Source organism: Alligator mississippiensis, chromosome 1 (genome assembly GCF_030867095.1).
Source record: "Alligator mississippiensis isolate rAllMis1 chromosome 1, rAllMis1, whole genome shotgun sequence".
Lineage (NCBI taxonomy): Eukaryota > Metazoa > Chordata > Crocodylia > Alligatoridae > Alligator > Alligator mississippiensis.
In genome coordinates this window covers 351,123,119-351,136,150 of record NC_081824.1, presented here as the reverse complement: position 1 = coordinate 351,136,150, position 13,032 = coordinate 351,123,119, and the positions used below count along the sequence as shown (strand labels likewise).

General features: G+C 43.3%; 1 protein-coding gene across 3 annotated transcripts in view; it reads right to left on the bottom strand.

Annotated features, from left to right (window-relative positions):
* Positions 1 to 3,186: 3,186 nt before the first annotated feature.
* The window catches only part of GAS6 (growth arrest specific 6), a 67,501-nt gene continuing 57,655 nt past the window's right edge, over positions 3,187 to 13,032 (bottom strand). For 2 of the 3 annotated variants that reach the window (XM_019484982.2, XM_019484983.2), the window contains exons 13-15: positions 12,716 to 12,888; positions 11,631 to 11,859; positions 3,187 to 3,769 (exon numbers count right to left, since the gene is read on the bottom strand). In XM_019484982.2, coding sequence (XP_019340527.1) covers positions 3,618 to 3,769; positions 11,631 to 11,859; positions 12,716 to 12,888 — 554 coding nt within the window. In that variant the 3' untranslated portion in view covers positions 3,187 to 3,617. Of the gene's footprint in view, positions 3,770 to 11,602; positions 11,860 to 12,715; positions 12,889 to 13,032 lie in introns of all 3 variants that reach the window. The other variant, XM_019484984.2, reaches the window with a different exon arrangement.

Here is a 13,032-nt window from a genome sequence, read left to right as displayed (position 1 = left end):
TATCTCCAAACTCCTCCTCCTTGCCCAGATCTACTCCACCCCCAACAATCCTCTATTCATTTAACTTCTTGAAACTTTGCACTTTTAGAGAGAGGTAAGGGCTTGACTGTTTACACAAACTTGCAGAGAGACAATAGGGCTGATAGGTAGGTAATCAGGTCTGTTATCTCTCATCTCCATATACTGCTGTTAACAAGGATGTTATCTCCGGAGATACAAATCCCCAGTTTGAGAACTGAAACTAAGCATCACAGATGCTTAATGGGATCTTCTAGACTGAGCACTGAGTCCCATTAGGGAGAGTGGTTTTCTTTATAGAGGAGCCTCTGGGAACCCCATAAAATTGTGCCCCTAATATAGTCCATGTCCTGTTGTGACCTATTTATAAAACATTTCTAAAAAGTTTACATGCATATATTATCTCAAATAGTATATAATTAGAACTTACAATAGCTATTCCATAATGATATGTTTGAGCTTTAAATCAAAATATCAAATATCTTAAATCAAACCTATCTTTATATGTTTATTGTTTTAAAAAAGCATCTTAAAAATAAAAAAAAATTATTAAATCAAAAACTCTGATTGAAATAAAAATCCAGTTTTTAAAAATGGTTCATTTTTATCCACTCTGGCATCAGTGATACATGACTTTCTTCCCTCAGTCTTCCCAGTAAGAAAAATAACAGTATTATTAGCATACTGGACCTATGTATTTTCCTTTGGTAGTTCTGTCCCTTTATTTTACTAATTTAGTACCAGTTTGACATGAATCCAAGATGACACTGAATTTAAGAAGACACCCCCAATAATTAGATTCTATATATGAAGGTGGGGGGGGGAAGAGGGTGCAGGGTAAAGGCAAAGGGGAGTAGAGGCAAAGAGTGGGGGGGCAAAGGCAGCAGCTGCAGTTCTGATCCAGAGGCCAGATCAGGGTCAAAGCCACCTATTCCCTCCCTCCTCCCCTTATCCCTTGGAGCCAAATCGAAAGTGAGGGGAGTTTTCTCCCCATGCTTTTATCTGACTTTACTGGCATGCAAGCCAACTTCTAGTACTTGGCCTTCTTCAAAGTGCAGGAAGAATTGGTTAGTTCAGAGATCAGCAGCCTTTGGCCAGCATGGGCTGGAACTTGCAATCTGGCTGTAGGCTGTAAGTCTCTGCCTCCCGGAGTGGCCAACTGTCACTGCAGATTTCTTACCCTTCTGCCATGAAGGAAGTGCCAATATGCCAAAGCAGAAGGCCTCACAGCAGAGGCGAGTACTGTGGGCACGATCTCACAACACTGTGCTACTCATCACCCATGCCAGATCAGACCTTCAAGGGCTGACCCTGGGTTAGCTGATGCTTCTCTGTCACTGGTCTGACACTTCTGGTCCCATTGCTTCCCCCCGGTCTCTTTTGTTCAAGGAATTAAACCTAGATGTTACTTTATCTTGCAGCTAGAAAAGTACTTTCTACTTTCCTGTTCAAACAAATTCCTGACTGCCAAGCGTTTGGAATATTCTTCCCATTTTTCCATGCTTTCCTTGGGGAAAGTTCCTGCTGGATAGCTTGATCATAAGTGCTGGCAATCTGCACCATTATTAGGTTCATCTGTCATCTCTCTAACTTAGACCAAATAAAACACTGCATGCAATTGCTCAATACATTCTTAAAAAAAAAAATCAAAATTAGGTCATCTCCATATTGGCCTTTAGAATCTCCACAAATAACTTTATGTACAAATAGATCCAACTGTTTTAGTAGCATAAAACTTTTAAATCAAAAGGAATCTGTAGAAATTATGTATAAAACTCCTAACAAAAAAAACAACAATAAAACACAAGCATCTCCAGCATGCCACTCACTCCAAAATATTATTCACATGAAGTATCTGAATTCTAACCACAGAAAATATGGGATTCTCTATTTGCTCTAATTGTGGTACAAAATGGGCACGTCAACATGTGCCCTGATTGTGCATTTGGTATTTTAACAGTCCTGGTACTAATTTAACAGTCCCAGCAGCGCATGGTTATTTTTAGACGCTACATCGCCACAGCGATGTAGCTCATTGCTACTGTGCACTAGCATCAGTGTCATGGTTTGTGCCTGCCAATGCTGTATCGCCATAGCTCATCACTACAGCAATGTGGGGTCTCATGTAGATGCACCCAGTAAGGGCTAAATGCCATAATGGTTCTAAGCATCTCCTGAGAAGTGCTGATCATCTTTACGTATCATAGACTGCACCATCTTACAAGGTGATCAGCACATTGCAGATGTCAGCCCCATGTTATTAATACCCTCTGAAGTCAGGCCCTTGCTGCTACTATCAAAGATCTGCTCAGAGATGGTTTCCAAAAGTGAGAAAGATAGCATGACCTGCTTCAGCACAGAGTAGGCAAAGGCGACTCTGTCTATCCTGAAGAACCTTGGCTGGTACTGGAAGAATTAAAAACACCTTGCTACATCTTGTAGTGAACAAACCTGTACACATTCTCAGCCCTACTGCCATTCAGCCTGAGAAGCTGGCACAATTCCACACCTCAGTGCTCCCCATTAAACTCAGTGAGCCAGCCTAAAAATAAGCAGCAAAAATGTCATCACTGAACAATATTCCCCATCCCTGCCATCCTTCATTGCTTGCCTCATTAATAACAAGGGATCCTGGTTTTCTCTGATTTAAAAAAAAATCCCCAATTTCGGGTTAAAAAAAAGTAACTTCAAATCCACGTTTCCATGATTAAAATGAAACACCACTGTATATATGTATATATATATATATATGTAGCAAAATGTGGATTTGGGGGAACTTTTTTTTTACTGAAAATTGGGGATTTTTTTAAAATCAGAAAAAAACAGGATCCCTGCTGATAACTGAGACAAAGTTATTCTAGCTTTAAATGATGCAAGCTTTCTTTTTAATTGTTTCTTGCTGGGCCAGTTTTTCCTTTCACTTTTAAGTTCTGCATTGACCAATGCTTTTTTTAAAGGTTATGACTGAGCCCATTGTCTCTGAAAGAAAGGCATGTTACCAAAAAAGGAAACAAAACTAACCAGTGGAGGAGTTTTACACATTTTTAGAAGTCGAATACCATTCCTTGACATACGAAAAAAAAAAAAAAAAGGGTATTAGATTTGCAAATCAGCCAGTCTGAAGCAACAGCTCCAAAGTATATTAAACAAAGCATAACCTCAGTAGAATTAAGTTAAAAAGTTTTATGTAAATATTTTATTTATTCATGTTTTGTAAATCAGAAAGCAGTGCTTGGTAATAAAAAATAATACAGAACTATAGTTTTTTCTTCCAGTTCATGCTCATGTATTTACCAGGTTTTCCAGGTTACAGACACCTGTCTTTTAACATAACGTTCACCTTAAGCATAATTTGTAGCTTTGGATTATTAATATTAGTCTTCTGAACTATTTACAAATATATTACAAACTTTAAACCTCAAAGCAAAGAAATATCTCAATTATCAATCTGACATGAGGATCAGTAGCTCCTACAGAACTTCAGTGTTTAAGAGAAACTATACACACAGTGCGGGAAGTCTGAATAATTTATATCTTTAAAAAAAAAAGAAAAGCATTGAAAGTTTTTTGAAGATAAAACTTCTGCATTGTAGTGGTACCTACTGACCAACCGCAACTGGAGGACAAGAATGTGATGTGATGTCACTGTGCTTGTAAAGAGCCTCGTCTAAGTCCAGTGCCTTATCATTCATTTTCACAGTCATGCAGCCATGGAAGAAAGCAGTGACTGGAGTTGAAGTGACAGGAACCGCTGCATAAAAGGGAAGGAAGATATCCTGTAATGTCTCGCTTTCAGTAAATACCATCCCTACCATGTCTGGGTCACCCCCTACTCTGAAAAATTCAAATGCATCCATATTTCCTCTCTCCCATTCTAGAACCTCTGTACTTCTTTTTCAGTCTTTTTTTCCCCAAAGGGGGCCTCAATTTTGCTTGTTTTTTCACATACAGAACAGAAGCCTCAGGTTAGATCATCTCCTGGTTTAGGTCCATTCATTTCAGCAGAGAGATGCTGATTTACACATACTTGTAGGCTTAGACCCATACTTTAAACATGAGACACCCACTGCTTTTCTATTTCAGCATTTCATAGATTTCATAGTCATTAGGGCTGGAAGGGACCTCACAAGATCATCAGGTCCAGCCCCCTGCCCAAGGGGCAGGAAGTCAGTTGGGGTCAGGAGACCCCAGCAAGATAAGCATCAAAGCGTATTTCCTCCTCCCACTCTCTTGCTATTTGGATGTTTGCAAATGTGGCACTGCATTTGTGAATTCTTCCTCTCTAAGGTATTTGCTAAAAATGTGTTATGAACAGGGATGTGGGTTTTCTCTGTTTAGAAAAAAATTGTCTCATAAAAATCATAAATTCTCTGATTGGAAATCCCCAAATCTGCTGCAGTTTTCCATGACTGATTTTATATATATTATACATCTATAAATCTATGCATGTATGTATTGAAACCACTACTGAACACAATATTTTATTGATATATTTACAATTTTAAAGCAATTTGGAAGCCTACCAGTGCCTCAATCACTATAATTAATTCTAAATACTAATAAATTTTGGTGTTTGATTTTGGGTTTTTTATCATGGAAAATCAGAGCTCCCCCTACTCCTTCACTCACCAGGATGTGGGTCCAGCTGCAGCTGTCCCCCAACCTACCACTGCTTTGTGGCACTGAGCAGCCCCAATATGCCAGTGCCCTGCCCATGTCATTGCCCTTCACTCCTGACCCACAGCCCTCCAAACCCTGCTGGTGCCCCTTGCTCCCCAACCACAGTCCCCTGGTCTTACCAGTGCCTCTCACTCCCCACCCAAAGTCTCCCTGCCCCTGCTTGTGCCCCCTCACTCAACACCCACAGCCCCCTGCCCTCCCCATACCTGCCAGAGGGGGCCCCCAGCTGCTAGGGCTATGAGGCCAGGGACCCAGGTCTGCAGCCCCGTGCCTCCCTCCCCCCCTGCACAGCAATGCCCAAGCCCCAGATGCCCATGTGGAAGGTGGCGGCTGCTGCGGCAGAGTGGAGTGTGGGGCCTGGCCCCCCCTCCCGCACAGAAGGCATGGCCCAAGTGGAGCCCATCGGGGGTGGGGAGGAATGAATGCAGGCTGTCTCCCTGCCCTACTACCCTTGCTCTAGGGCCTCTGCAGCCCACTGGGACACCCAGCACAGCAGGGCAGAGTTGGGCAGGGAAGTCCAATGCTGCCGCCACAAGCCCAGCACTACCATGGTGCAGCACTCCCTGCATGCAGCAGGGGTGGCAGCATGGAGTTGTGCCCCTCACTGCTGCTGGACACACAGGGGGCAATTTGCCACAGCAGTCTAGGTCTCACAGCAGCATCACTGAGCTTTGCTGCCCTTCTCTGCCCTGCTGTGCCAAGTCTCACCTGCTAGGCCACGGAGGCCCCCAGAGGGAAGGGCAGCAGGGCAGGGAGCCCAAGCCTGCAGCAGGCACCCCACACCCACCCCATGCACAAATTTGGGGGACACAAGCCTCCCATGTCTCTGCAGGAGTGCACGCAGTGTTGGGGAGCCAGCCCCTAGATGAGCTGCCCACAGCCCCATCCTGCTCCCTGCTCAGGCCCTGCAGCCATGCTTTCTAGCGCCAGGCTCCAAGCCCCACACACCACCCCCAGCCCCACCCAAGCCACCCAAATCCCTCACTATGGAGGCCTCAATCTCCCCCCTGTGGGAAGCTGCTCTCCAGGCTGCCTGGCAGCCATGGGCATGTGTACACACACATGGCACGCCCCCCCCCCCGACTGCCCTCCTCCAGCTCCCGCCAGCTCTTTGTAGGCTGGAACTCTACCAGCCTGTAAGGGGAAACCCACCACTTCCAGATTTTCTCCTTTAAAGAAGAAAAAAGCAGAGTTTTGCCACATTTTTCCATCGCAAATGAGAAACCTGGCTCCCTGGTTATGAAGGGCCTCGTGACAGGCAGGTCCAGCCTGAATGCAATACCTACCTCACCCTGTTTTGAATATTTATTGTTCTTTGATTATGCAATGCAACTGTGCACAAAAGTTAAGGACATTCTTCAGAAAGGTACTGAAGGCAATGAACGGAATTAATGAGACTTTAATGTTCCCTATGGTAACACACTGTTTGCAGCCCTCTAATCACAGCTTTGTTAGCCATGGAGGGAGGGGGAAGGGAACACCTTTTTTTTAATGCCCATAAATATCCATGTAAATACTGAATTAGGAAGAGACAAAAATTTAACAAGTATCAGTACCTGAAATAAATTGATATTACTCATGTTGATAACCTAGTCACTTTAAATAACAATTTAAAAAAACAACATTCAATAAACCTCACATGAAAAGTTAAAGAAAGAAATGTTCACCTTCATGCCCTAAAGGACACTAGTTTATCTGCACTTTAAAGCTAGACTAAACAAGTTGGTTGTGCAAGCGAGTGATTTCATCTGACAAGGGTGGAGGAAACTGGGCAAATCCCTTTTCTCTGTATCAAAGAAGGTAGGTCTAGGTCTAGAGAGTTCTCTCTCAACATAGGTAACAGAGGTCCTCATGATCCTTATACCATTTGGAAGTGCGTTTATAGAAAGTGTAGGCATGGCAAAACCTGATTACCTGAAGGGTGCAAGGACTTCTAAGATGCTACATAAACTTCACTGCATTGTCTTTACACCTCAGCAAACCTATCAGTGTATCTGAATTCTCATTTCACATCAGAATGGATGCACATCAGAAAAATTTTAAGAATCTAAAATATCCAAAATTTCATCTAAGCATTTTGGTCTGTATACTGGATAGAAACAACAGGATAAATCTGCTTGTATAACATTTCTGGGAATACAGAATGCAACAAAATATACAGGAGAATCAGCTTTATTGAGCATTATTAGTCAATTTAAAAAAAAATCCTTTTCCCCTTAGAACCCTAGCTATTTCCTCCATACCTATAACATTAATGGCACATACATAGTACTGGACATATGAATTCAGATTATTCAAGGTAAATCCAGACAATTCAAATGTAAGGATTCTATTCAATGGACCCAACAAAACAGACACACTTGCAGAAGTTCTTGTTGATAAGCAGATCAGCTCATAAAAATGAAAGGAATCACTTAATCTTGATGAACTACTCAAAGTCAATCCAATGTGCAATATATCTACAAAAGTCAAAGTAGACAAAGTTGACACGGCTCAATTTTAAGAGACTTCTGCCAAAATGGATTCTTTACCATAATGATCTTGGCTTAACTAGAAAGGAGATCTGCAAGAATTTCCACCTTGTGCAACTACCCTTCAAACTGTTCAGCACTATTAAAATGATACCATTTAAATACAAATATCAAGCTCTTCTGATGCTACAAAGCTCCATTAAGAGATGAGGCATTTGTGCTAGGTCACATTATGCAATATAGAGAGTGCTCTCCTGCTAAGAAAGAAAAACATTCCACATCTTATGATGTTGAGCTTCTTTATGAGCTTCCACAGACTAATGAGCACTGAGTGCATGGTCTGGAAATCCATGAAATAGAAACAAAGCAGAGATGTCACTCGCACAGTGTGAAAAGAGACCTCATTTCCAGTGTTGGTAACACGCTGGTTCATTAGAGTTGGTAAAATTTTCCAAATTTGGAGTACAACATTCATAGCAATTTTGATTGATAATTCTCCCCCAGTGCCCGTTCACCCCTTGGCCCCCCGACACTCCTCATGTTTCAGTGAGCTAAACAGCTAGTCAAAATTTCCAAGTTTCCAGGAAAACTGAAGGGAGGATGAGAGGATTCTCCTTTGGTGGGGGAAGCAGGAAAATTGTCTCACCCTCACGTTTATATCCTATTTTCCCCCACCCAAAGTTTTGACTAGCCATAGCAAATGTAAATACTAGGGCTGTGTGAAGCTTCGTTTGCCGATTCAATTCAAAGGAGATTTGGCCCAATTCAGCAGCCGAATCTCCAAATCAAATCAGAAGACCAATTAAAAGGTCCAAATCAATTTGAAGCCTCTGAATTGATTCAGAAAAGATTCAGAGATTCGGGCAGTCCCCGCTCACTGCCGCGGGAAGCTTGACCCAGGCTCTGTGCTAGTAAGTAGGGAGCAGGGGGCTGGAGGAGAGGACCACAGGGGGGACCCCTGCCAGGCCCCATCCCTTGTCTGCTCCCCCAGCCCCCTTGAGCACCCCCTGACCCCCCCCCCACTCTCCCAGCCCTGTCAATGGCTGCCCCACCTGGCCCCAGCATCCCAACACAAAAAAAAAAAAAAAAAGAAAAAGCCCCACACTCACTGGATGTTGCAGCAGTCGTTGGGGCCTCTGGGGGCTCATGGCAGAGCCCCCTCATGCAGTGTAGGACAGTGGGGATCACCCCCCTCCCCCCAGCTGGCAGGAGCTGGTGAGTGTGGGGCTTTTTTTTAAGTGCCGGGACACTGGGGCTGGGTGCGGCAACCATTGAAGGGACTGAGAAAGTGGACAGGGGATGGGGCATGTTTGATTTGGGTAAATTGATTTGGGACAGTGATTTGAATCACCAAATCAAAATCACTGTCCCCTGAATTGGCTGAATCCGAATACGAAGCGAATACTAGTTGCTTCGCACAGGCCTAGTAAATAATGCAATAAAAACTTAATAAGAGTACACTATACTCAGTACTAATAGATCAGCCTAACAATATGATGCTCTAGAGTGCTACAGAATAAACATTGCTTTTTGAATTACATCAGGCATGTGTCAGAGGGCACATCTACAGATGTATTAATGCACCATGGTTACTGTGCATTAAGTTTAGTACCTGTAATAACAGGTACTAAAAGTGCAGTAGCTGGCACTACTGCACAGTAGCACCAGTGCATGCCTTAAGTGACATTTATGTGCAGTAAACTAATTCCACTGAACATTAGCACAATAGCACAGCCGTGACACACCCAGACATTTTCTAACTATTCTGGAAGCAACCCTATGCTCTCCTGCATTCATAGGAAGAGAGCAGGGAGGTACCTCTTCTTGACAACAGCAGGCTGGGTTTTCTATGCAGCACTCCCAAAATATTAGACTTGGGAACCGACCTGTTTCCTTGCCAATACATGAGTGTTGAAAAAAGCATTGGCTCCATCTTCTGGTGTAACTAGAGCCCTGGTCTGAGGCATAAATGTGTGTGCAACATGAGCTGTGGAGGAGTCCACGTTGGTTGTTCTAGGAGCAGTAGAAAGTGCACATCATCACCACATGCTATCCCAGCAGCTGTGCTGTTCTGGTTTGATTGCTCAAGCACCTACATAAGGCCAGCACTACTCCGACTTCTTTCTCCCTACCAGGTGTGGCTTAGAACAAGTAAAGGCAGGATTCTGCCTTGCTGTTTGTAATGCAGGTAGCAGGTACTATTATACAGAGAGACAACTGCTTCCTTATTTGCATTCCCCATAAGAGGGATGGTAAACCAGTTCAGCTAGAATGAGAAACAACCCACAACTCAATCAGGAAAACCTTGTTCAGTCAGGTTCTGAACACAGAAGCAAAGTGACCTCCTTTAAAGGACCCTGTGGTTTTCTTGTAAAACCTACGCAGTCCAAAAGTTGTTTCAGTCTTTTTGATGTGCCTTGGCTGGTAACTTCACACACACAGCATTTGGTCTGTTCTCTGTTAGAAATCACCAGCAGAAAAGCTTCAGAACCAGTGCACTGATTCCCTGAAACTATGCCGTCTAAGGCTGCATACATGTATTCAAATGATCTGGAAGAATTCTTCTGGGTTTATTCTCCTGGTAGAAAAATGTACCTGGAGGCCCTGGGATGCTGGAAGACTGCTGTGGGTACAGACATTCGTTCTCACAGGAAAAACTCTCCTGATCATCATTTAACCCTGGTTATTCCCAGGCTATTTTTCTCCTGGAGCAGCCATTTTTGTTCTGGGAGAAAAAAATCCTGAATATCTTACACTTGTGATTTCTCCTGGGAGAGCAGCAACTCTCTCAGATGAAACTGAATGTCTGTACATGGCCTAAGAAACATGAGATCACCAGCAGAGTGTCACCCACTTGACAGACAGACATGAGTATCATTGGTCTATGTGGAACTACAAGTCAGTCTACAAGGCTGCGGAGACAAAGGAACTGAGAACCTCAAAAATTCTGGTGACACATTCTAGTGTTTTGGGCTAGATCCAAAAAGGAAATGTCTATATGGTTCAAGGGAATGCTGTGCTTAGACGTACTATGCCCACTAGCTCCCAAATCAAAAGTAATGTAGCTAACTCTGCTGAGTGCTAGAGCATACTGGGGCACACATAACACCACACTACTTCTGGTTTAGGAGTTAGCATGTGGGGAGCAGGCAAGGTGCATGTCTAGGTATTGCACTGCTTTGCCTCAGAGAAACTCAGAGGTGTGTAGACACTACAGTGCTTAAGTGCTGTGGTTCCAAAGCGTGAGAGACCTGGCTCCCATAAACACAACCCTGAGTTGGGTGCCCAGTCTCCCTACACAACACATAAGAATATGCAGTAGAACCCAGATACTTTGAAGGGTTAGGGTCCTTACAATCTACAGTAGTGGTTTGCAGCCTTTTTAGACTCAAGGTATCCCCCCATAACTTCTGTAAACTGAATGGCACCCCACGAGATAAAACAATTTATTTATTATAGTGTTAACTCCTTGCAGAGGAGCCAGGCAGTAGGGGCAGAGCAGGGCAGTGCCCAGGGGGGGAGAAGCCTGAGCCCGAGGCTGCACTTATCTCTTCACATATCTCCTCATACCCTGCAGTACCTTTCAGAAGATTTCACATCCCAAAGTGCCCCAGCAACCCAGTTGAGAATCACTGCCCTACAGAAATGAGAGCTTGTGAAAGCTCAGCAAATAGCCATGAGTGTGGGTTGATGAGCTCCCACCGATTGGAGAAGCAGTGTTCTTTGAAGTAAGGCCCTGAACTGGTCATCCTACTGTGAACCAAGCAGGCTGAAAGCCACTGAATGCCAACAATCTGGGTTGTATTGAATTACTTATTCAGTGGAACAAGGACTGGAAACCAGGTCTCCCCTCTCAAAAGCCATGTTTTGTGTTCACTCTCTTGCTTAGCCCAATAAATAATTATTCTACGCAAAGAGCGACAGCTCCAAAAGGCCCAGTGGTTAGAGTGCTCTCCTAACAGTTGTGAAATGTAGGCTTCAGTTGTGTCAGCAGAAGAGGGAATTGAACCCAAGTCTTCTAGGTCCTAAGCTAAGCAAGTCCTGGCATTCTAGACACTGAGCTATTGGATAAAAAAAAGCAGACAGCCCTTCCACCTGGTAATTCAGTGCTCAATCAGTTTGAGGTACTAATTTCCACATATTTTGTCAGGCTTATAGCAACCCTATTCTCAGCTCCCTTTGGAGGAGTCGCTCCTTTCTGCTGACTGAAGAATCCCTGAGATTCCTATTTGTTTTGTTCTTTCCTTTCTTCCATGGAGGTTGGGAAAGTCATTCAAGGAAAACCACACATCAAAAACCCAAACACAGATCAATGTCACATGCCCACCTTGCACAAGATTCACTCAGGCAGAAATGGAAAGCATGACCCCAAGCTCTAATGAGCATGCTGCCTGCCCTCCTGACTACCCACTCTTATTTTCATTTGAACCTACATTTCACATTACAGAACCGGATAGTCACCTGGCAGTCCTCCCACATATGTCTTCACAGATGACTGCAGATAGCTTTCCAAGACAGCCAGACTGTCCTCTAGCTGGGAATGGCTGAATTCACTCTCTCCTGCAATCCCATCCACAGCAAATGACAGTTGATCCTTATTGATGGAGACATCCACTGAGTGTTCCTTGTCATCACATACATTTATTGCCAGTCTGGACACAACTGTTGTCTCCATGGCCAAGATGATGAACTGAGGAGCAGAAGACTGCAATGAGTGAAGGCACAGACAAAAGCTAAAACATGATTTATGTTTTTCTAGGTTCAAATTAATCCTTTCTGTGGGCCTTTATAGGAAGGTTTTCATCATCATATTAGGATTTCTGAAGGTCACATTCTGAGCATACAAAACTTTTGCCTGGTTTCCCAACAGGGGTCTGATTCTCATTTATCCTAAGATGACTTTAAATCACCTTGACAGTTTAAAAGGAACCCTAAAGAGAGCATATCTTTAACATTTGCACTACTGAAAGAAGAAAAAAGTCATCTCGCTGACTCTGGAGGAATTATTCCCACTTTATGCAAACAAGATGGCAAAATCTAGTCCTATGTCATAAATATAACTGATTATATTGTATATATTTCACTAGAAGCGTTCCTGGCATTTTGCAGATGCCCTGGAATTACACCTAGGCCACTTCCTTGATGACACAGCAGCCATGGGGTTATACTGTTACTACTGAAATGAAAAGGTCAGGCTCAAACTCAACTGAGAATTGTTACTTTGTCAACAGAAATCTACAGTTTAATTCAGACAGACAAGCATGATAAAATGGGACAGTGGCTCAAACTGAAAAGGTTGTACCAGATATTGTCTGTGTGACGTTATTCCCAGCAATACAATATCTTTTACAAGGGCCAAACTTGCAGAGAGTGTTATGCTGCCCTTAAATGTACACCTACAAAAAGCAGAATTCCCACAATAACAAGGCACTTGTTTTGCGTCCAAAATTGCAAATCGGTGAGTTCAAATGACTGCACAGAATGAATGGCAGGACACACTTGGGGATCCTTTTGTGTTTACACTGGAAGATGCTTAAAGTTTGTACCTGTTGTTTAAGTTTCTTTGTGGAGTGATAGTCAATCAGTGCCAATGATAAAGGGACTGATTCTTCTGCACTAACCAAAGCAAAAAGCACACCAGTGTCTGTTGCTGGCCGAATGATGGCATTTACTTGTATTTTCCAATTCCGCTCAGTTTCATTTCCAGCAGGTGGTTGCACTACAGACAAAAAGACATATGTCAAAAAATAGAATGACTGCTCAACAACTGGCAGATGAGGTGATTCCTGTCTCAGAGAGAATGGATAGCTGAGCTTATGGACAGCTTGCTATTTCTTTTAGTCAGAGGAAAAATCAAAAGTGC